The sequence below is a fragment of the Bombyx mandarina genome, chromosome 24 (assembly GCF_030267445.1).
Source record: "Bombyx mandarina strain Sakado chromosome 24, ASM3026744v2".
Lineage (NCBI taxonomy): Eukaryota > Metazoa > Arthropoda > Insecta > Lepidoptera > Bombycidae > Bombyx > Bombyx mandarina.
This window is the reverse complement of record NC_143230.1, coordinates 2,900,625-2,926,450: the sequence shown is the minus strand read 5'-3', so window position 1 is coordinate 2,926,450 and position 25,826 is coordinate 2,900,625. Positions and strand designations below refer to the sequence as shown.

The 25,826-nt window shown below is 37.7% G+C and overlaps 1 protein-coding gene across 2 annotated transcripts in view; it reads left to right on the top strand.

The window, feature by feature from the left end:
• LOC114248501 (nephrin) overlaps positions 1-22,113 on the top strand; it is a 424,177-nt gene extending 402,064 nt beyond the window's left edge. For both annotated transcript variants that reach the window (XM_028181757.2, XM_089737838.1), the window contains 13 exons: positions 1,830-1,974; positions 4,401-4,531; positions 5,288-5,441; positions 6,463-6,557; positions 14,222-14,315; positions 15,139-15,252; positions 15,661-15,773; positions 15,869-16,052; positions 16,810-16,938; positions 17,704-17,793; positions 18,687-19,078; positions 20,861-21,128; positions 21,674-22,113. In XM_028181757.2, the coding sequence (XP_028037558.2) occupies positions 1,830-1,974; positions 4,401-4,531; positions 5,288-5,441; positions 6,463-6,557; positions 14,222-14,315; positions 15,139-15,252; positions 15,661-15,773; positions 15,869-16,052; positions 16,810-16,938; positions 17,704-17,793; positions 18,687-19,078; positions 20,861-21,128; positions 21,674-21,771 (2,007 nt within the window). In that variant the 3' untranslated portion in view covers positions 21,772-22,113. The remainder of the gene's footprint in view (positions 1-1,829; positions 1,975-4,400; positions 4,532-5,287; positions 5,442-6,462; positions 6,558-14,221; positions 14,316-15,138; positions 15,253-15,660; positions 15,774-15,868; positions 16,053-16,809; positions 16,939-17,703; positions 17,794-18,686; positions 19,079-20,860; positions 21,129-21,673) is intronic.
• Positions 22,114-25,826: the final 3,713 nt, after the last annotated feature.

The following is a 25,826-nucleotide window of genomic DNA, read 5'->3' as shown; positions in this document are numbered from 1 at the left end:
GAATTTCTCGCCGGATCTTCTCAGTGGGTCGCGTTTCCAATCCGGTGGTAGATTCTGCGAAGCACTGCTCTTGCTAGGGCCAGTGTTAGCAACACTCCGGTTGAAGCCCCCTAAGCTCCCCTACATGTTAGGGCGAAGTTGCAATAGCCTCTCAAGGTTATCAGCATAGGTAAGAACAAATAAAAAAGCGAAAGATACTAAGCATGCATGCATTCTATGTAATTAACTCAAACTGCATATGTATTAGGAATTAAAGGGCGTATCTTCAATAATTTATTTATTTATTTATTTATGTACACACAAAAAACAAGACACAGTACAGAGTAATAGGAAAATTATGTACAAAGGCACTGCTTATTTCTTTGAGAAATCTCTTCCAGCAGACCTGCGAGAGGATAATGAGAATAATAATAAAAAGTGATAAGTGTGTGTAGAACAAATAACACATAACTAAAATAACAAACACAAAATGAGAATTATAGCACATACACATAGCAAATATTATAAGTAACACAGTAACACTCGTGTATGCGAAGAGTATAGAACCATGATCATTCGGTTGATGAGAGATAAAATTGTTTGACCTTGTATTTAAAAACAGAAACAGACTTGCAAACTCGGATGTCAGCCGGCAACGAATTCCACAGTCTGACCGCGTGCACAGTAAAGGAGTGAGAATAGAAATTGGTTTTGTGGGAAGGGAATAACAAAACAGAACGTTGGTTGGACCTGCAGGGAGCATCAGGAGAACGAATGAAAGAGAATCGCTCACGTAAATATAAGGGAGAAGTGGGCTTATGTAGGATATTGAATAGGAGACATAATATTCGAGTATTCCTACGAAGGCGTATAGGGAGCCATTTAAGTTCTTTGCGAAAATGAGAAACATGATCGAATTTTCTGAGATTGTATATAAAACGGATACATAGATTTTGCAACCTCTCAAGCTTGTTTGAGAGCTCCTCAGTGGCATCCAAGTAGCAGGCATCGGCGTAATCAATTATGGGTAGAATGAGAGCTTGGACGAGAGATATTTTTGTATGCTGAGGTAAGAAGCCCTGCAGACATCTCAACGAGTGCAAGGCAAAGTGCACCTTCCTACTAATCTCAGCAACGTGAGAACTCCACGAAAGATGTCGATCTACAATAACACCCAGGTTTTTAACTGAATCGGTTAGAGTTATTTGAGTCCCATCCAAATAAATTGGGGGGAGTATAGGATCGCTGAGTCTACTGCGCAATTGTTTACCCCCTATAATGATAATGTTCACACTTAAAATATTAAAGTCATACGGTCCAATTTTGACTACTGATTTTTAATTTACCACTAACGAAACAACTAGAAATCTCTAGAGGTTCTCTGGAGGTAGCGCAAAATTGAATCATTGACTATTAACTAACGACATAGACCAGACATTCCAATTGACAATACAATTGACACGGCCTGACAACGTCTCGTTGGAGGAATGGGAAATACATCACTTAGCGCGTGCGATAACGTATGTATGGTACGGTTGGCAATTGTCATTTGGGCTACTTTCGATATGTGGACGAGCTCTCACATCTGGCGTTGGATGTTTACTAGAATCCCATTGACGCCATACTGACCTCCAGACGTGAGGTCGAAATATCAATTGTTTTCTTCTATAAAGGCTGTCGCATCCTTCAAAGTGTAACTCCAAATGGGCGGGATTGTGATATATTACATTAAATACGTGTATAAACATGTATTTATATCGAAGCGATAACAACGTTGTGATATCTACAGAAACGAACGATTAGCCTAGCTTTCCTATGAAACAAATTTTAAAGATATTTTTTTTATCTAGACTTCAACTGATGGCAACGTGACCAGCAGTGTCTTGACCTTCGTGCCTTCGATAGAAGATGCCGGCAGGGTTTTGTCTTGCAGAGCAATCCAGCCTACTTTACCCCATTCCACTCATGAAGATGGTTGGAAAATGGAGATACAACGTAAGTACTGACAACAATATAGCACCGTAATTATTAAGGCATCAGCCCACCATCAGGCGGGCCGTATGCAAGAGGCAGTTGTCCCTTACGATTTCAGAGGTACAACAGCTATTGTACCACCCTGCCTATTTCAGCCGTGAAGCAGTAATGCGTTTCGGTTTGAAGGGCGGGGTAGCCGGTATACTGTTAAAAGTGAGACCTTAGAACTGGTATCTGCGTCCACAACTTATCTATTAGATCTCCAAACATTCATTTACTTGAAGCCAACTTCGATTTTCTGTTAAAATGGACCCAAAAGTCAAACGCTAAAAGTTCGTCAAAATCTAGGCATTTAGAATTATTTGTCTGTGAGAACTTTGTAAGTAGAAATTTCCTCTATAGAATTGAAAGCAAGACCTTGAACAGTTTCAAAACTTTAAGGAAATTTTGCAATTGACACTAATTGAATTAAATATACCAGTTACCGCTATTGTCCAAATTAGACCCTAATCACGAATAGATCAAGATTTAGATACAAACTATGTACTTCTTACATTTTCTTTCTTCTTTTTTGAACTTGTCACATTGTGGTACTTTAACATGTGCTTATTACATTTTCTTAATTTGTCTTTTTATGGTCATTTAAAGACTTGAATATTCTTTTTAAGGACACATTTCAGTAAAAGCCACTAAAATATCTATGACAAACAGTTTCGTTTACATATGAAAATATACGTGTTTAGATTTGAAGCATATTCACCTACACATTTATATGAAACCGTTGCTGTAGTTCCAATGTTATCGTCATAAGGTTTGCCAAGATCGATTTCATCATCATTATCATCAGCCTGCGGCAGTCCACTGCTGTACATAGGCCTCCCGCAAAGCTCGCCACTGAACCCGATCTTCGGTTCTATGCATCCAGTTACTGCCAGCTGCCTTGCGCAGGTCGTTGCTCCATCTAGCAGGAGGGCGTCCTACACTACGTTTGCCGGTTCGCGGTCTCCACTCCAGAACACGTCTACCCCAACGGTTATCGGTTCTGCGACATATGTGACCAGCCCACTACCACTTCAGCTTACTAACTCTGCGAGCTATATCGATCACTTGGGTTTTTGCCCGAATGACCTCATTGCGTATTCGGTCTCGCAATGACAAACCCAGCATAGCTCGCTCCATAGCTCGCTGGGTAACTTTTAGTTGGTGGACTAGTCGCACAGTCAGTGTCCACGTTTCGGCGATTTATTTGATGGGGTCCGATTCTATTGATATAAGTCACTGAAATTTACATTCGTTCACCTGCGTATTGTAGAGAAGAAGGTAGAAATGCAATAAAGAAAATGAAATCCGTATGGGTTAATACAAATCAACATGTTTAAAAATATCTTTACGGTATAATCGTTAATCGTTGTCATGATGTCCGTGACCATGCAAATATAATGACAACGGTGGCGGGTAGCCATCATACAACGCAAGATATTTGACAGATTCCTGAATCTCGCTTACGACATTTCCAAGATAAGCTTGCATATATACAAGTTCCGAACAATAACATTCGGACCGTCGGCCTACCGAGTAATATCACCCGCTCGGTGGAAGATCTTCCCTTTGTCGTATATCTCTACAAACTGGTGACGATCCAGCGAGATTCAGGAATCTGTCAAATATCTTGCGTTGTATGATGGCTACCCGCCACACAACTTTGAACGCGAGAATAAATCGTAAAAGCAGTTTTAATTATTATAGAAAATTGTAGTGGCAATAGATATGCCGTACTTGACTTTTGATTTTCTTTTGGACTTGAGGACTGTATTCGGTAAAATTAAAAGATGTTTAATTTTTGTGATACCAGTTGGCGTGTGTATTCTGAATTAGCAATCTTACAGTTTTATAGGATAGTGGGGTCAGGGAACAACATTCTTATCCAATAGCAACCGCACACGTTTTTAGCGTCACATTATAATTGGTCGTGAAAATTTATACAATAGTTTTTTTATTTTTTTTATTGCTTAGATGGGTGGACGAGCTCACAGCCTACCTGGTGTTAAGTGGTTACTGGAGCCCATGGACATCTACAACGTAGACGCGCCACCCACCTTGAGATACAAGTTCTAAAGTCTCAGTATAGTTACAACGGCTACCCCACCCTTCAAACCGAAACGCATTACTGCTTCACGGCAGAAATAGTCAGGGCGGTGGTACCTATCCGCACGGACTCACGAGTGGTCCTACCACCAGTTGTACCAATATAATATACAATAATTTAACGGATCGACATCCTTAGCATTGCAGATGCGTGAACAAAAATAATTATAGATTATAATAGATAGAATAGATTATATGTATAGACGCACGAAAACCGTAGAAATTAAAATAAAATTTTCTTGAACAAAAAGGTATACAGAATTAAAATTGCCAACGGTAATTAAGTTTTTATTGCTCGACAGATCTTCCTGTTGTGAAGCTAGAATTGGGTGCCAACTTGGACGCCAGTAAAGTAGTGGAAGGCTCCGATATATATCTGGATTGTAGAGTGCGAGCGAACCCCTGGCACAACCACGTCTATTTCACACATAACGTAAGTATTTTTTTTAAATGTTATCTCACCGTTTAAGATTCATGGTTCATGGATTATTGGTGACTGACTATTATACTATTCGATTCCCAGTCGAAGTCTACATTTTTTTATTGCTTAGATGTGTGGACGAGCTGACAGCCCACCTGGTATTGAGTGGTTACTGGAGCCCATAGACATCTACAAAGTAAATGCGCCACACACCTTGCGATATAGTTCTAAGGTCTCAGTATAGTCACAACGGCTGCCCCACCCTCCAAACCGAAACGCATTACTGCTTCACGGCAGAAATAGGCGGGGCGGTGGTACCTACCCGTGCGGACTCACAAGAGGTCCTACCACCAATAAAAACATTCTTTTGAAAGATCCATTTTGGGATTAGCTTGAAACACGTACCAACGTTTCCGCTATTAATTAAGCAGGATAAAAGCCTTGTTAATAATTTACTATATTATAAATAGCTTTCATTAGATTTTCCTGTTTTTACCTACGGAATGTTAAGTAGTCACAAAGCGGCTATGCTGAGAGATTATTGTTTGTTTTTATTTCCTTAAAACGCAGATAAGCAAAAGATCCTCCGACGGTAAGTGATTACAGTCGCCCATAGAAATCGACTGCTTCGGGAGCACAGTCAAGTTGATCAACCGACGTATAATATATAACTATTATTTATCTTTTAATTCTGATATAAATAGGAAGATTACATGAAATAAGAATTAAAATTTTGAGTTTTGAAAGAATTCGGTGTTTCATCAACAGGGTGTGATAGTAAAATCCGGGCCAGGCGTCCTCCTGGCCAATCAGAGTCTGGTGCTGCAGAAGGTATCCAGGAAAGCAGCTGGTTCTTACGTTTGCTCGGCCAGGAACAGCCTCGGCGACGGGTCCAGTGAACCCCTAATGCTGGACGTCAAGTGTAAGTCTGGTATCTCATTCGTCTTTTGTCTGTAGGTGGTGAAAGAAACGTCACTATATATATAAGATTTTTAATACTAAGACAACATATAAAACAGATGGTCACATACTGGATCGTGCGAAAATAGATTTATCTAAAAGGGACAGTGAGACAAATGCACAGAATATATTTTATATCAAAACATAAGTATGCCAATGAAGAGTTGAGTTTGCAGTGAACAATCATTTTAGTGTAAGCAAAGTCGTCATTGCCTAAAGATTAAGAAGACGACCGGTGCATTCGTATCAAGCGATGCGACTACGCCGTTGTTCAAAATCCGCACGCAAGTACCAATATTTGTAGTGAAATATTTACTTGCAAACGACTCCCGCGATGAAGGCATAACTAAGTGTAGTAAAAATTAAAACAACAAAAACCATATTTTGCGTAACTAACATACATTTAAGACACAGTTTCCATTTAAGGTAATGAGACCCGATTTTATAGCTGGCTGTTAGGATTCACGACAACGAAAGGAAATATATATATAGAGCCTTAGGCATAAGTAAAACCCCTTATATTCTTGTTTTAACATTTTTGGTAAAATTTTCATTGTCACCGGCGACTAAAGTACAATTCGTCGAATATTTAATACTGTGGTTCTTTTTGTTGTGTTAAGACTCCCAAGGTGACTTAAATAGGTTTTTTTCAAATAACAAAAAGAAATAAACAACACGGAATCGGAATCTTAACAGGAAGCTATAAAATCGGGTCTGATTACTTTAAATGGAAAATATAAGGTACTTCATCTTGTGATAGTCTCACTAATTTATCAAGTGACCAAAAATTAAATACAGACTAAAAAGATATAGAGCCAATAAATTTAGTATATGAGTCCTCGAGTCACAAGAACAATAGGACTTGATAATGAAATCTCGGAAATTTCCAAATCTCTTCTAAGTTAAGATCTTCTTAAATGAACTAATTGGATATATTGACAAACTGAATCGTATTGGTGACTAATAAGAGTTGTTTTTCTTAGTTTCCCCAACGTGTAGATCAAACCAGCCTTTAGTGCTAAGAGCCGCTAGGGGCGAGGTGGTGGAAATTGAATGCGACTTAGATGCCAATCCCCAGGTAAGTGCACTTGTTACTTCAATGGATAAAGACCGAGAATTTAATGAAAATACTAAGAAACATTGTAGAAAACAATTGAATTTAGAAATTGATTTACTTTAAAAGTATGTTGTCATACTATAATGCCTACACCAATATACGGTCATATCCGCATCGTCTTACCTATATCTGCAGTAAAGCAGTCATGCGTTTCTGTCGTCCTTTTTTTCACACCCACTTCTTAACTTAATATGGGCCCCGATAATTATCAAATATTAAGTGGGTTGAGAATTCGTTTAATAATGTAGGTGAAAAAAATAACACACTCTGAAATGCATCAGTGAAAAGTCCACTGATGAAGCTCACACTGAACTAGTCTCATCATTATCATTTTTAATCCAATCTTCGCATCTAAATTCGACTTAATGAGTGATTTTCTTATCTTATTTAGACGATATTGTCATTTCATCTTGAAGACAAAAAACTTATTTACTTAAGTTTTATTTAATGACGCTTTTCAGCCCTTATCTCGAAACTTAGGTCATTAAGTGAGTGCCCATCCATTGTGACTTAGAGCTAAAACTGTAAAGATTTCTTCGCGAAAGCAAATGTCAATGCGTCTAAATAATGAATGATGATAAATGTTTCAAATAGTTTGAATCAAAGATATATTAGATTAACAGTGCTGGGGGCTATGGCAATTTGTAGGCACTAATTACCCTATTGCCTGTTTCGAATTCAAGGCCGTTACGTAATCAGGTTTGAACTTGGAACAGTCGCTATGCAATTGAATTAAGAATTCGATCATAACTTAAGATGGGTGGCGGTATTTATATTGTGATGTTGACGTGCTCTGGTGATCAACACCGGTGAGTAGCGAAATCGATCGTAGTCCAATATAAAAAAAATTGATTAAAAATTAGCACGCCTCTACGATGACGATAATGGAATCAGTAAAGTTCCAAATTAGATGAGTTCACGGTTCATCTGGTGTTAATTAATGATCGTCACCATAAGGTAACGTATCCGAAGTGCCGTTCATTACTCCTAAACGGAATACAAGACTGAGTTGCGGCAAAAACCAATTATCACGCAAATTGATAATTATATACGTTTAATATTTAATTACAGCACTCTATTATTTTTAAATCGACAAAGTTGAATTTCTTGGGAACAAAACACACAATCATTATCATTAATCGTGTGCACGGCCGGAACCAAAACATCTATTTGTTTTAATAAAATCTAATATACTGTACCAAAGCGTGGAAAAGAGCCTTACTCAAACGAATCCTCGTCGCATCCCTCAGGACACTCTTTAGTTATACGCTGGCACTATACAGGGTGTAGAGAATCCGCTTCCGAATCCTGAAGTGAAAACGACAGTTCCGCTTAAACTGACGCATACGAAATGTTTAATGACTGTTTAATTTTGATCTGGCATGGAGACTATAAGCAATTATTCCTATAGTTTTATCTGTGCAAAGTTTAATAACAAAAAATTTTGATGACCTTAAGAAGTTGTCCCTATATTGTTGGATTTAGGGCCTGCCAGAACACCGTCTTTCTTGAGATGGGGTGCATCGTCTAGAGTATCCTCACTTCGTAACTTAAATGAGGATAGGATCATACCTATGTCAGCATCAAAAATTATTTACTGTTATTATTGATTTCAATCTTTTAATACACCCACCGTATGAGGTGTATTTTATTTCGATGTGCCTTTTGGAGGTTTCCAATGATTTTAATTGCTACCTTGTCTTTGGCAACTCTACTTCAATGAACCACCCATTTTATTTAACACCGGGAACAGTTCCAGTATCTACGCCCTGTATACAAATATTTATACATTTCACGTGAAATATGTACGAGACGGTAAACCCAACCATTGATTGCATGTTATGTTATTCATGAATGTTAGGGTCTACCGGGAAACGACGCGACCTACAGTTCTATTAGCACGAAAAACTGTAAGTAACAACCACATTACTTATCTTATTTGTATACGTGTATGGTTTGGTTCTGATTGATCTATAAAGGCGTCAACCTAACCCGCTGGGGCTGCAGGCTTAAAAAATTCTTTTGATGAAGCATTCACTAAGCAAGGTTCTTTGAGAGGAACGATCTTATCAAAGCCCGCCATGCTCGTAATAAGAAGCATTATGTTCCGTATACCTTGAAACTGAAGGGTATTAACTTGGATTTGGTTTGCGAGCTCACAAAATGCTCAACTCTAATTCAGTCAAAGTAGAAACTGATTTTTCTACTCTAGTAAGTCATGTTTCTGACTGACTTTCCCCTGCATGACTTACGGCTGTGAGACATGGATATTAACTGACAAACATAGAGAAAAACTTGCTAAAACACAGAGAGCAATGGATAGAAGCATGTTGAGTATCAGAGTTAGTGACAAAATTCGAAATTTGGAAATAAGAAGGAAGGCAAAAGTAACGGATATAATAACCCGTATAGAAAATCTTAAATGGAGCTGGACAGGACATATGCTACGTCGCAAAAAAAACAAGTGGAGTAAACAAGTAACTTTATGGTAACCAAGAGGGAACACCAGAAAACAGAGGCGTCCGAAAACAAGATGGACTGACGATATACGCCTAACCCTAGGACCATACTGGACCAGAGTTGCAGAGGACCGAGCCCAATGGAGAGAGCTGGAGGAGGCCTATGCCACGAGGCACGCCGAACTGCGAGATATAATATAGGAAATGAAATGTAAAAAACACAAAAATATTAAATTTCATCATACATCTAGTTAGGAATTAAAAGGCTTTATTATTATTATTATTAAGCCATGTTTCTAGTTTTATTTATTTATCGCCTGGATCTCACGGTCCATCATCATCATAGTCGATTACTCTTAGCAGAGCAATCGTGGTCATACGGAATTCTTGTTTTTTATAGCCTTGACAGTATCGGAAGCTCATAGACAATCACAGCGTGATTATAATTACCCACCTCCAGAAATCAGCTTGAACTGTTATCGTATAGCTGCTGTCTCGTCTTTCGAATTGGAACGCGTGGTTGTTTTGCGTAAAATGAGGAATTCCCTGTATGGGTTTCCAATGTGCCCTACCAACCTACGATTGACGATCGCAGTACGTATGTCACTCAGAAAACACTGCTAACTGTTCTCTGGGGAATCCTTTTAAGACTTATGTCTTCACAACATAGTCAAGGTATAGTGTATATATAACCGGAGTAGAGTTCATGCATACTACCTGGAGCCACTGCGGTCATCCACAGTGCGTTTCCAGAGGTGTTTTTTGTCACGTACCATCCGGTTATGGAATGAGCTCCCCTCCACGGTGTTTCCCGAGCGCTATGACATGTCCTTCTTCAAACGAGGCTTGTGGAGAGTATTAAACGGTAGGCAGCGGCTTGACTCTGCCCCTGGCATTGCTGAAGTGCATGGGCGACGGTAACTACTCACCATCAGGTGGGCCGTATGCTCGTCTGCCTACAAGGGCAATAAAAAAAAATGTATTCGCATTTTTTTCTGTTAAAAGTTCAAATGAAAACGTCTTCAGCAACTTTGTAGTTTGAATCTCAACTAAGCGAAATTGAGAATCGAAAAGCGACACGTCTCTCTTTTTTATGAGCTTTAGTAGTTTGGGGAGATATACGACGAAAGGAAGATCTTCCACCGAGCGGGTGATATTGCTCGGTAAACCGACGGTCCGAATGTTGTTGTTCGGAACTTGTATGTATGCGCTAAGCGAGATTCAGGCATCTGTCAATTATCTTGCGTTGTATGATGGCTACCCGCCACAGTAGCGATTCAATTACCTGTTTACTATGAGTCCTCCATAGTCTGATCTATACGTCCAACAGAAAAAAAATATACGTAGATTTTCAGTCGAAAGCAGAAAACCGTTTAAAATAACTAACAAAGGTCCGCTGCTTGTTTCCGTAACAAAAACACACCGGCATTCATTTTTTTTTAATTGTAACAATTTCCAGAGTTTCCGCCTCAACGGATGCTTTCATTAACGTCGGAAATACATTTGCGTACTTTTCGACTGGATGGTTTAAAGCAAAACGAAGCACAACATTTTTTTTTTGTTTTGTCATTATCGACACGGTTTTCTCGATACATATACACGAGGGATGAAAGGCTATTTAGCATAAGGGATGGTTTTACAACTTTACAGGAGAGCCATTTAAAGTTGGAAATTTGAAAAATTTTATGGAGCAAAGCTAATTGAAGTTCAATTAAAAAAAAAATAGTTTAAAAAAAAAACTATAAAGAATACGCCTTTGTAGAAAATCCAACTAAAAAATACTAGAAAATACAACTAGAAAATATTTTTTAATAAATTTTAATATATTTAGTTGAATTTTCTATAAAAGCGTATTTTTTTTGTTTTTTTAAACTATTATTTATTTTTAATTTTTTAGTTGAATTTCAATTTTATCATATTTTTTTTTAATATAGAATTGTCATCGGCTATTAATAAGTATGCGAAATTTCGAGTTAATCCGACGTTTTGCTCGTCAAAATCATGTTCAAAGATTCCGTTACATACTAACATACGCATACTAAGTCTGAAGCTAATAAAAGCGTATTAAAAACATCGAACTGTTGATGGTAATACCCAAATAAAACGCACCTTTAATTACAAGGCTAAATGTTGCGTATTAAGCCAAATATCGCTTAAATAGCCCTTGACCCCTCGATACGGCATTACGTGGTTTCGTTTATCTTTTTAATATAAAGCTAAGATTCGACCATCAAACCTATAGCCTTTTAAGTAAGAAGCAAATTTGCAACCGCTACTTTTAAACTGCTAATTGTTAACAGCGACACAGTAAAAAAAAAACAAATTGTTTGTTCTTATTTTTTTGTTTTTTGTTTTACATTTTCGTTATTGGTTCTTTTTTGCATAATGCAATCAAACGGTGAAACAAAAAGACGTTGTTACATTTCTGATCATTCGCGTTTCGGTGCTGTCTTTAACCGAATTGATTCTTTTTTTAAATTCTACAATTCTCGTGCCCTATTTAAAAAAGATTGTGTAACACGGACATTGGCATTAGGATGACGTAAAAAATCTATATATCTTTGACGCAATCCATCCATTTCTTCTTAGTTTACCTCTTCCTCTAATGTGTTATTCGTTCTAATCTATATATTAATACGTGAAGCAAAAACTTTGTATCCCTTTTTACGAAAATTGCGCGGACGGAGGAGTATGAAATTTTCCACACTTATAGAGAATATAGAGAAGAAGTGCACAATGCTAATATTTTTTTTTTAAAATAATGCATAAAATATACATTAAATCAATAAAGAAAACATTACACACACTACATACCATGTATTTGACGCACACACGCATGCATACTATTTATTGTCAAACTTTTGTTCTTGACGTCTGTTGTCAAATTGAGAATAGATTAAATATTGTTTGTCTTTGTTTTAATATTTTTTATAGTGTAGTCTTGGCGAAATTTGTGATAGAAGTATAAAATACAATCATATTAATTTCGACTACTGCAGGACCTCTAGTAATACTAAACATACATACATGAGCTATCGGAGCTTCATAAGGCCGTTATAAAAAAACTATCAAGTGTTACTCTAAATCGTTTGATAGAGCTGAAGCACTTAAAATGACCCCGTTAAGACATTGTTATCTTATCTTATCTTATACCTTTAAACGAGCAATTCTTGTATATTAATATATACGTATATAATCTGAATCTCGGAAACGGCTCCAACGATTTTCATAACATTTAGTATACAGGGGATTTCGGGGGCGATAAATCGATCTAACTACGATTTATTTTTAGAAAATGTTATTTTATTCGTGTTTTCAATAATCAACTCTTCCCGACATCTATTGGCGAATAATAATACTATTTTTCTTAATTGAGGGCAACTAACCGCTTTAAAGACACAACAAGATGGCGTTATCAAAAAAACCGGTCATCATCTAGTTTATTTTTATTGCTTTGATGGCTGGACGAGTTCGGTGGTCTACTGAGTCCTTAGACATCAACAACGTAAATGATGCCGCCACTCATCTTGAGATATGAATTCTAATGTTTCAGTTTTTACTGCCCCAACCTTTAACCGAAATTCAATTACTGCTTCACGGCAAAAATAGGCAATGTGGTGGTGCATAACAGTGCGGGTCACAAGACGTCCTATCATTTTATAGTAAAGTAACTTAAATGGTTTTACACCTGCGATAATTTAATTGTTATAATTAAAACTATAGGTCATTAGTGGGTGGAAGAGCACACAGATATATAGAAAGCCTTCTACGTGTAATGCCAATGCCGTTAAGACGATTAATAAAACAACCTTACTCTTTTTTTTTTGTTGCTTAGATGGGTGGACGAGCTCACAGCCCACCTGATGTTAAGTGGTTACTGGAGCCCGTAGACATCCACAACGTAAATGCGCCACCCACCTTGAGATACAAGTTCTAAGGTCTCAAGTATAATAACGACGGCTGCCCCACCCTTCAAACCGAAACGCATTACTGCTTCACGGCAGAACTTGGCAGGGTGGTGGTACCCACCCGCGCGGACTCACAAGAGGTCCTACCACCAGTAAAAAATAGATTTTGCTGTCTATTTATCATTGTATTTGAAAAAAAATCTAATGATTGCTACAAATAATTTACGTGGCTGTTTGAATTCAATTTCGTTAGTCTCCTTACTGTTTTAAAGCAAAAACAAAATTGGCGCGCAAACCGATTTTTATCTTAAGGGTGAGTTCAAGTATCAAATATAGTGACCCACAATCCTAACGTAATGTTATAAGCCAAACTCAAAGTATATACGAGAACTAGTTTATAATGGTTCACATTCAAGTCCATTTCAATTATAAACACACAAAGCAATTACAAAGACTATTCGACACCATATTTGTTTTACCTACCGACCTATATACAAGCTATTACGTTTCAACTCTTAACCCGCTTAATAGAATCCATTGTTTTAATAAACATTGATAATTAAATCTGCGATTCATAAAAGATTTTCACTTGAACGTAGAACTTAAGTTCTTCATAGATTTTTTTCGACGAGACGATGTAACGAATGACTGCTTCGCGTTAGATATAGTTAGGAGGCTATACTTACCCTCATATAGTTTAAATACTGGTGAATTTATTTTAACACCGCCAGTAGATGGCGTTGGGTGTAACGGGTCGCGTTTCCGATCCGGTGGTAGATTCTGCGAAGCACTGCTCTTGCTAGTGTTAAGAACGTCGTCAGGTTAGAGCCCCGTGAGCTCACCTACTCGTTTGGTTATGCTGGCATAGCCCTCTAACCAACTTAGGAAGAAGAAACTATACTTGTTGCCGTTGTAACTATATTAGAGACCTTAGAACTTATATCTCAGGTGGGTGACGAATGGGCTCCAGTAACCACTTAACACCACGTGGGCTGTGAGCTCGTCCACACATATAACCAATAAATATATATATATATTGTTCATTTCGCCAAACACCCAGTAGTGTTTCAATTACACCCATCAATTACAACATTACACAACCTGCTGGCACCTATCATGGAGAACTATTCATCCGTGGTTCTTCGAGGACGAATCGTCAGCACGTGATTCGGTCAAATATGACGCCAAAAACCATGCACTTCAATATTCGCGCGCTTGTGTTCTTTAAAAACTATTCTAATGGTATATTCTTTACCAGGATTCCATAAGATACCACTGGTGGTTCAACAGTTCTGCTCACAGCAAACACGAGCTCTCCACCACAGCCATGACGACAGCTCAGAACCTGCCCGGTACGTACAAAACCTTCCAACATCTCTGGTTTCAGAAGTAGTTCCTCAGTGGTGAAAAGAATGAGTATAGAGTAAATCGTAACATTGGTATCTTATCATTATGGTGCAATTGTCAGTATTGGGATTCGAGTGCTGTAATGAGCATTAATACCTCTTGCCATAAATACTGAGATAAAGGAAAAAATATTCTATTGCAAATAACATTTATTACTTAAATTATCAGTTAAGAAATGACCAGTACGTCTCTTATAGGCTGCAAGTCCTAAGTCATCTTTTAAAATACGCGACATGGTTCTAGGTGCTATCTTCATCTCCCGAGATAAAATCTTTTGCTTTCGGACAGGATTTCTTCGAATTCTTTCCCTTACTGCTTTGACCACCTTTTTCGTACGAACACTACGTGGACGGCCAAATATTTTTCTGTCACAAACAGAGGAGGTCTCATTGCACCTTTAATAGCCCGGCACACAAACATTTTACTAATACCAAGCGTATGGAGAGTTTTAAAAATTGCATTTGGCTCCATACCTACTTTATGTAATGCAATCACAGCGATTCGGTTCTCTTTATCACCCCACTCCATTTTAATATCGCAAAATATAGTACAATTTATTGGCGCCAAAATGAGAAAACTCAATGAGCAATCATATAAAAATGACAGATTCCAAATTCAAATGTAATATTTTGTTTATTTTTAATTGTAACAGTATTTATGGCCAGACTAAGTATACCAGAAAATTTCCTGATTTTTAAATTGCTGTATCTTTTGGTTCGATGAGATTTCGCTAGATTTTCGTGCTTGACGTACTGTACTGTTTCACAGGAACGTATCTCTACATGGTGAACACGTCTTCGGACTACGGCTGGGTTCAATGCTCAGGATCTAACATGGTGGGAGGACAGGCGAAGCCATGTCTATTCCACATACTTCCAGCTGGTAAGTGAGATATCAGCATTCATTATAAACACAGACTTTGCTCGCTGAAGCGCATCTAAAAGCCGGTGACAGTAAAATTTTATTAATAACTAGCTGACCCGGCAGACTTCGTAGTGCCTCAATCGATAAATAAAAGATCTAAACTTTTGTATAAAATAAACTTAAAACAAACAAAAGGAATCCGTCCGACGGGGGACACATCAAAGGAAAAACAAAACTGATATTTTTATTTAATTCCAAGCATTTGCATATTTATCTAACATTTAAACCTTCTCTGGACTTCCACGAATAATTCAAGACCAAAATTAGCCAAATCGGTTCAGCCGTTCTCGAGTTTTAGTGAGACTAACGAACAGCAATTCATTTTTATATATGGAGATTATATATAGAGATAATGTTTCTCCATAGACAAACCATCGGCACCTAAAGCATGCGAAATCACGAATGTAACATACGACTCTTTGACACTGAACTGCACGCCGGGACACGACGGCGGCCTGCGACAATACTTTCTATTACAAGTAAGTAAAATACTAATTTCTTATTAAATTACTATTAAATAGTTTTCAAATCTTCGCTACGAAACAGTGTTTAAATTTTTTATTATTTTCAACAGATATTCGACATGGCAACCGGCTTACTGCTCCGCAATATGACGGGGGAAGAACCAGAATTCGAAGTGTCGGGGTTGCCAGCCGGCAACGCTTTAGGGGTTGCCATAAAAGCGTTTAATCGAAAAGGATCTAGCGAGCCATTGTCGTTGAGTTCGAACTTACTGAAGTACCCACAAAGACATACGGGTTAGCAAAGTATTTTCACAGTGAGATTTTTTCGTAACACATAAATTAGTTATAGATAAGCAACTCAAGCCCCCAACAAAACTGTTTACGGGCGTCGACCACTATTACGTCGACTTCGCTTCGATTAGTTTCTCATTCCTCTTGTAAATGGCACTAAAATATTAATTATCCTATATTTTATTTTTAATGAAGGATTTTGTAAATTTTCAGAGACCACAAATTGATAAAATTTAATCAATTAGTTTATAACAAATAAAGACTTGTATGATTTATTGATTTTTTATGTTCTTAATTAAATGCCTTAACATTAACAGCATATAAGTTTAGGGGCATCCGCTACAAGATGTCGCTAGTTTCCATACAAAAAAATATTTGTCTTAAAGTATCGCAGTTTCAGAGTCCTGGTAACAGGCTCTGATAAGGTGACTTGTCACACTGACCCCAAAATTACTCCCAACTGTAGATGATAGGGACAGATCTATCGCATATCTATCATCCGCTCGGTCTTCGGCTCTCCTCATCCACAAAAAGAGCTGTGTCTCTGCGTTTTCCAACACGCCTGCCCAGCGTGAAGATTATGGGCATTTCCTCCATGAAAGACTTCAGTTTCAAGGGGAAGCTATTAACCACAGAGAGGTTATTTCAGTCGGTGGGATTTAATGTACCCATTTATGCCTCTAAAAGACTGAAGATGATTACTTATATCGGAACCGAATCGCCTTATGGGTACAATGATTGATCGGCCCATTTTTTTCAGCACAAGTACCAGTTAAAGTTGAACTTACCACAGTATTGATAATAGTATTAGCGGCGGTAGGTCTGATCGCTGCGATGACGGCTTTGTCAGCCGCGGTGTTCTGCTGCCGATACTGTCAGAAGAAGGAAGGTAAGTCTGAAGATTGGAAGCGAAATTCTTTTTTTTTTTATTTTTTTTTTTATTGCTTAGATGGATGAACGAGCTCACAGCCCACCTGGTGTTAAGTGGTTACTGGAGCTCATAGACATCTACAACGTAAATGCGCGACCCACCTCGAGATATAAGTTCTAAGATCTCAAGTATAGTTACAACGGCTACTCCACCCTTCGAACCGAAACGCATTACTGCTTCACGGCGGAAATAGGCGGGGCGGTGTTACCTACCCGTGCGGACTCCCAAGAGGACCTACCACCAGTGATCGCTCGTATCATACTTATTGTTACCGTTGTTGAATACCGATAACAAAACCGTATAACTCTCTGTTGACTAGTCCATTTCCTTAATTTTCTACCAAAGTCTGTGCTTTCATCTAATTCCTTCTAAAATTTTAAGCAGAGATATTGCAATATTGTTCGATTCCCATTTCGGACAAACATTCGTGTTATGAACAAGTTTTTTTGTTCTGTATCTCTATTGAATATCTATGTATATATATGAACGTATATACGTACGTCTGTTTCTCATAGTACAGGGATTCCTTGTTACGGGCCAAACTATCGTATGTGAATTTTCCCGGCTAATTATAATTATAATTACATGCAAATAATCTATTATCGCTATCCTTCCTATTAATTTTGGCAATGAAAAACTAGCAGTTGATAAAGACCCAATCAGCCATTACACATACATTAACTTACCAAGATAAATAATTAAAGATACATTAATCTATCTCAGGTAAAAGTGAGAAAGACAAGCGGCAACAGGACGAGACCTTGAATATACCACTAACCAGCACCAAGGAATCTGAAAGCGTTGATAGCATAGGTGAGAATATATTTCAAAAGATTCCAAACTCTTTATGAAAACATTAAAATTGGATGACTATTCGCGTCCAAGCTATATCGTTTCTTGACTTTTCTTGTAGAGGCAACTTTTTTTTATTTCCTAGATGGGTGGACGAGCTGACAGCCCACGTGGTGTTAAGTGGTTAATGGAGCCTATAGACATCTACGATGTATATGCGCCACCCACCCTGCGATATAAGTTCTAAGGTCTCAAGTATAGTTAAAGTGGCTGCCCCACCCTTCAAACCGAAACGCATTATTGCTTCACGGCAGAAATAGATAGGGCGGTGGTACCTACCCGCGCGGACTCACAACAGGTCTTAACACCAGTAATTACGCAAATTATAATTTTGCGGGTTTCACTTTTATTACACGATGTTATTCCTTCACCATGAAAGTCAATCGTGAACATTTGCTGAGTACGTATTTCATTAGAAAAATTGGTACCCGCCTGCGGGATTCGAACACCGGACGTCTTATCTTTTAGGCCACGACGACTACAGTACACATATTTTGAGTACAGTATACATTTGAGGCTCAGACCTCATGTCTCAAGGTGGATGGTGGCGGTCACGTTGTAATGTCTACGAGTTCCAAGAACCAGTTAAATCAGACAAATACATTTTTTTTTTTTTGTTTCAAAATCTCGAATTCAATCCAACATAATCAAAGTGTAATGGTTTCTTTTCGTAGTGATCTTGATAATATTTTCAGAGCAGAATCTAACAGAGTCATAGATGTACCATTTTGGATTGCATTAGACCGCTTGTCTTAATTAACCAGATTTCATAGACACCAAACCAATTGTAATGAAATTGTGGATGATGGTAGCCTAATCGGCCATTTTAACTAACTAAACAATTTTAATTGCAGACAAAAATCCAGATATAATACCACTGGATGGAAAAATTAGTGACAGTTGTTCAAATAAATCCTCCACAACTGACTACAGCTCTATAAGGCCGCTAATTTCGAAAACGCCAGACAAATACGATCTTCAAACGAACTGCGACAGATTCTACGACCACAATCTGGACCAATGCAACCAGTACATACAAGTTCGGCCAATCGATTATAGACGGCCCACGTATGCACCAACTTTGGCTCCAATGCCGAATTTGGGGCCAAGCATACAGAGTCTGGGACCGATGAGCAGTCTACATTTATCGAATGTTGGACCAAACGATTGTCACAGACAGTACGATAAGGTTTACGAAGATTGGTTGAAATATAAGAATGCTTTGCCGCTGAATACTACTGGCCTGGTAAGTGACTAGTAACTAGTAACGTAACTTTGACTGGTGGTATAGGACGCCTTGTGAGTCCGCGCGGTTAGGTACCACCACCCTGCCTATTTCTGCTGTGAAGCAGTAATGTGTTCCGGTTTGAAGGGCGGGGCAGCTATTGTATTCTTAAAAGTGAAACCTTAGAACTCATGTCTCAAGGTGGGTGGCGGCATTTACATTGTAACTGTCTACGGGCTCCGGTAACCGCTTAACACCAGGTGGAACGTGAGCTCGTCCACCGATCTAAGGAATAAAAAAAATATAAAGTGAAAATTACACTTTGAAGTTAGGCTCACTCATTCAAATTAGAAAACCCATGAGATAAATTACAACCTCAATTTCCCAAATAACTTTAACAATGCCACTTCTCGGTATTTAATACTCGACTGACTTGGTGGTTCAGTAGTTAGCGCTCCTGACTGTTACGTCGAGAATCGTGGGTTCGACTCCCACATTGAGCAATCATTGCGTGTTGAAGGTATGCTTGCTCTTTGTCTGGGCGTTTCATATGTGCATATATATTTAAACGTATATAAGTATATTTGTCAGTCTCTGGTACTCCAAGTCCAGCTCCAGTCTCTGGACCAGAAACTTAAAGCCTCCTTCGTTGATCAATAGTATCAGTAGTGTTTTTTCCCTACCTATTCTAGTAACCTCGGGGGACTATACTAGATTCTCCGGTCGAGACTGTCTAAATGCTAAATCAGTCCCTGTATAGATAAAAACCTTAATAGTCAGTGTGGGAAATCAATTTTTTTTCCTATCTATTTGTTGGTAGCCTAAATGGCTATATCTGTTATACCAACCACCCTCTGGCTGATAGGTGAACTCACGAGGCTAAAGCTGAAAGAGCTTTCTAACACTGGCCCTAGCATCAGCGGTGATTGGCAGAATCCAATACCAGATCGGAATCTCGAAAAACATTGTATTTTTATGACAAGAAAAAGGGGTAACAACTTTTTTTTATTGCCCGAGCAGACAGTCTAGCATACGGCCCATCCGATGGTAAGTGGTTACCGTCGCTCATGGACGTCAGCAATGCCAGGGGCAGAGCCAAGCTGCTGCCTACCTAAAAGGACATCTGAATATATTTAAGTAATATAGCCAAAAAAAATATTGTTCTCTCTGATAATACACTCTGGCTTATGTTGAGTAGTAGTTAAGTAAATATGAAAGACCACCAATTTTGTAAACTGTTTTTCTTGAAAGCATTTGATTCTGTCCGGAGATCCTAAATCAACTGTTTAATTCTTCAAGGAGCTACTCAAATTTTGCGCGATATTTAAAACAGAAAAAAACGAGTTTCGATTTCACTTTTTCTTGTTTGATTTTCTCGAGTTGAACGGTCGCCGGTATTGGTAGATAATTTTTTTTCTCTCCTAACTATGATGATAGCCTTGAGAGGCTATTGCAGCTTCTCCTTGACGTGAAGATGAGCTCACTGCAAAAAATTTGAAAAAATATCGATTTTGTGACCTTTGACCCCTGACTTTAAAATTTGCGACCATCTAATTATATGTGAATTTTGAGAACAGTTTTAGGATTCCAAAATACAAGTTTTTACGTGGTAATATACTGGGTATGTCGATTTTTCGAGATATTCACCTAATTTGGCCTAAAATGAGTGGACTACTTGAATTGGCCAATAATAAGCATATAAAAATTTAGCACAAGCCGGCAAACTATAACTCGAATAAAAAAAAATCCAACTAATGTCACGTAACACATCGATTTGTTTGACTCAGCCTTCCTTCTTTTCAGTTACCAGCTGAACAGCTAATGCCTCCCGAACTATACGCGACCCCCCCTCCAACGATATACAGTAACAGCAGCAGGAATCCCCTGAATCTGACGCAGATGCCGGATTTGGAGCCGAGATACCACTTGGAGCCAAGGTCCCTGATGACCCAGGACTCCAGGAGCTGTTCCAACTCGCCCCCGGTTAGATTTAACACGGACAACACCGTTTATTATAGCAAAGGCGTGGACCGAACCAATACGTTACCACATTTGAAAAGTAGGATAAATGGTATGTATGCACTTTTTGCTATTGCATTAACGTTTAACTTCTTCAGACCTCATGTCTCAAGGTGGATGGTGGCGGTCACGTTGTAATTATCTATGAGTTCTAAGAACCAGTTAAATCAGACAAATACATTAATTTTTTTTTTTGTTATGTAACTATTCTAACTAACCCCCGTAACTATTCTATGATTTATTATGTTCATTAAAGCTTGCATAGTTACTGGTGGTAGGGCGTTTTGTAGGTGGGTACCACCACCCAGCCTATTCCTGCCGTGAAGCAGTAATGCATTTCGGTTTGAAAGGTGGAACAAGTGTTGTACTATGAAACTGAGTTTTGAACTCATGTCTCAAGATCGGTGGCGGCCTTTACGTTGCTGATGTCCATGGGCCCCGATAACCACTCAGCACCGAGTGGGCCGTGAGTTCGTTCACCCATCTAAGCAATAAAAAAGGGCTTAAAAAGCAAAACGTTCTTTATAATAATGCAATTGAGAATTGCAATACGATGTTTGAAAGTTTACTTAACGTTAACGAATCTCTTGTTCGCAGTAAATTCTCCGGTACAGACGCCGTGTGATAACAAGACTAGCTCAACAAAATCACCAGAAACAAATTTAGAGCATTTAAAATTAACAACGAAAGACTGAAGCGAAGAAAAACTAATTTGGCAATACAGTGAATATAAGACTTGACGGAAGTGAACAATATAAACGAGTTGACACATACGTTTAGTACAAAATGAAAATGAGTTGACACTATGCGTTTAATGCAAAATGAAAATGAGTTGACACTATACTTTTAGTGCACAATGAAAACGAGATTATTAAATAGTGTTATTGTGTTATTAAGTGAAAAATTGACAATGCGCAAAACAATGCAAATGAGTTTTAAGTGTGCTAGTGATTTAATGAGAACAATTGAACTGAGTTTAAATTATATGAAACGAGTGTTCATGAATGTACTTACTGTGGTGTCGTGATCGTAAATTTTAGTTTTTTTTAATTTATAAAACGCTTTTTTTAGTGATTTTTTTAAGTGTTTCACAAAAAAAGGAAAGTAACAAACAAGAATTTGTTTCCTAAAGCATAACATTTTTTTTAAAATTTAACAATAAGATAAATTATTTTGTATAATTAATAATGAATATAATTTAACTATTTAGTTTATAATTTATAATTGAAACAGATGGCGTCCATTTATTTTTTTATCGCGCTGCGTAATTAAAAATTTTTCAGTTTTCTCTCTTCAAAAGGCCTAATAGTATAGAAGCTGCCAGTAACATTTTATAAATTTAATTTGTAAGTAAAATTAACGTCAATTCGATAGAGTTTAATGTAGAAAAAATAAATCCGAACATCTAACGATATAAAAGACTGAAGGAACAGTAGTATCAAAAACTTTGTACGAGGTAATATTTTTTTTAGTTTAGACGAGCATACAGCCCACCCTACGGTAAGTGGCAACTGAAGGAAATTAGATTAATGAAGGGTTTTTCTAAAGATTTTTACTTTTTTTTTACATCACCGTCAACGATTTGTTCACGGGCATCAGCAATCAAATCGTTAACTTAATAAAGCAGCTCTTAGTTTTACGTAGCATCGACGTATAAACGATACAATTAGAATCAACAATAGCGCTTAAAGGTTTTGTTTAAATTACTCCCACTCCTCAATCTCCGACGCCAACTCGTCAGGGCATTTCCGGGTCCCGTACGTGATTCTCCCATCGGTTCCGCCTTCCAGGAACTCTCTCGGCGACTTGGAGTACAGTGGCGTCCTAGAATGTACAGCATCTTGAAGATCTACCCCTCGGCCTCGTGTTTTATCTCGAAGGTCCAATACACGTCCAATTTTTGGTTTGCGTGACATAATTAACCCTTCGACTGGCGCGTGCCACTGAAGTAATTATGTTGATTTCTCTCTTTGATTTTCTTAGCTGGAATATCTAGTAGACTTTGGAAAAGATAACTCCGATGATACTCAGAATGAAAATACATATACCTAAGAGACCCAAAAAACTAAAAATATACATTTTAAAAAAATCGGTGCGCGTGCAACTTGGTGCACGTGAATGAAGTGAAACTTCTTTTTCAATGTGCAGTATTGTGGTTTTCTTCATTTTTTCATCCTTAAACCAGATTGCTCTTGTAATAGTGAATGCTGTGTAAAGATCTTCGACAACTTCAATCATTTATATTATGTATATTTTAAATTATAGATAGAAAAATAAATATATACCTATATTTTTTTAATTACTTCATTAAAATATTGGAAGTTACTCGTTGCTAACGCTCGCGCTGGCCTGTAACAGGTATACTACGCGCATGCGTTCGAGTACCACGCATTCACTCTCGCTCTGTCTCTTTCTATGCCATGTTAAACGTTTAGCGCAACCTTGTTGGAAGTCGCATTAGAAGTTGCACTTCAACAACAGCAGGCAAATTTAGGTAATCCAGTCGCTTAGTAACTAAATTCGATATAATTACTTCAGTGGGCCGCGTAGGACACCGGTGACCTACATGGCAGTCAAAGAGTTAAAATTAGGCTTTAACCTTGTTGGAAGTCGCATTAGAAGTTTCACTTCAACAAAAGAAGGCAAAGTTAGGTAATCCAGGCGCTTAGTAACTAAATTCGATATAATAACTTCAGTGGGCCGCGTAAGGCACCGGTTACCTACACGGCAGTCAATGGGTTAAAATTAGTCTTTAAAAAATAGGCTGAGAGACTGTTAGAGTATTTTAATTTGAACAATCAATGCTCGGATGGCGTAGACCACCTGTCCTGGTGAAACTGGAAAGGCTTCGGGCCACCAGTAAAATTTTAATCATAAAAAAAAGGAAATATCTCTTTCTCTATTTCTCTCTCTCTCTCTGGTATAAAATAGTCAGAATGGAATCAGGAATTACCAAGGCATGTAACTATAATCTAGATTACAAATTAATTTTGTTTTGTATTTAAATTGATTAAGATTATGTAGGCAAGGGTTTAAGTAATTGAAAATAATAAGTAATGTTTTTTTTTTTTTAGATTTTACACGCACACGATACGACAACAAAAAATATTTAGGATTGTAAAAAAGAAAATTGTTACTAAATGAATATGTAAATAATGTAAAAAAAAAAAGAAAAAGAAACTAGTATGTACAAATTCTAAAATACGAATTGTTGCCATTTTTATTATTATTCTTTTTATAATTAAATTTAATAATTATAAAAATTAAATTAGAAAACTAACAGAAAAAAGTCGAGCTTTATTTCAATGTGAAATTATAAAGTAATTGATTTAATCAAAAATAGGATTTTTTTTTAATATTCCAAAAATTGTCTTCGATGTTATTTTGCTCTGATGAAATGAAAATACATAATAATAATAATAATAATTGCTTCGGTTGATGAGCGTGGTTACGGCACGCCTGTTGTTAAGTGGTTACCGGAGCCCGTGGACATCAACAAAATAAATGCCGCCACCCATCTTGAAACACGAATTCTAAGTCTTAATTTTATAGTTAGTACAATGACAGTCCCACCCTTCATACTGAAACGCATTGCTGCTTCGTGGCAGACATAGGCTGGACGTCAGTGCTGATCCGTGCGAGCTCACAACACGCCCTATCACCACTGTTTATTTCTCTGCAAATGGTCCTAAATATAAAAAAATTCAATGCTAAATTTATATTTCGACAACAAACAGTTTTATCTTAAATTAAAATCGACAAAATGTTTGGTTTATTTAAAAGAGCTATTCAGGGTAGATACTTCTTGAAGCAGTTAAAGCAGCAATGTATTACAAATACATGCTTTTTTTAAACTATGATAAATGTGTTTTTTTTTATTGCTTAGGTGGGTGGACGGGCTCACGGCCCACCCGGTGTTAAGTGGTCACTGGAGCCCATAGACATCTACAACGTAAATGCGCCATCCACTTTGAGATATAAGTTCTAAAGTCTCAGTATAGTTACAACGGCTGCCCCACCCTTCAAACCGAAACGCATTACTGCTTCACGGCAGAAATAGGCGGGGTGGTGGTACCTACCCGTGCGGACTCACAAGAGGTTCTACCACCAGTAATAACGCAAATTCTAATTTTGCGGGTTTGATTTTTATTACACGATGTTATTCCTTCACCGTGGAAGTCAATCGTGAAAACTTGTTAAGTACGTATTTCATTAGAAAAATTGGTACCCGCCTGCGGGATTCGAACACCGGTGCATCGCTACATACGAATGCACCGGACGTAGGCAGCGGCTTGGCTCTGCTCCTGGCATTGCTGAAGTCCATGGGCGACGGTAACCGCTTACCATCAGGTGGGCCGTACGCTCGTCTGCCTACAAAGGCAATAAAAAAAAAAAAAAAAGTCTTATCCTTTAGGCCACGACGACTTCAAACTAACTCGGGTGACCATGATTTATCATTCGAATTTCGATGATTTATTCTCGAAACTGCATAAGCCTATGTCTGTCTACTAAACAGTAATCAAATTCCGGAAACTGTCCAAATAAAATAAAGGCTAAATTAAAATTTATAAATGCGCAATAATAATTTTTATTTACGCTAAAAATAATTTGTCGTTACGCTAAAACGCTAATACTTAATTATTTAATTTAAAGAGACATTTGTAAGTATATAATATGTTATGTTTACAATTTCGCATTTCATCAAAAAAGATACAAAGTATATTTATATATATATATATAATTGTTAAAC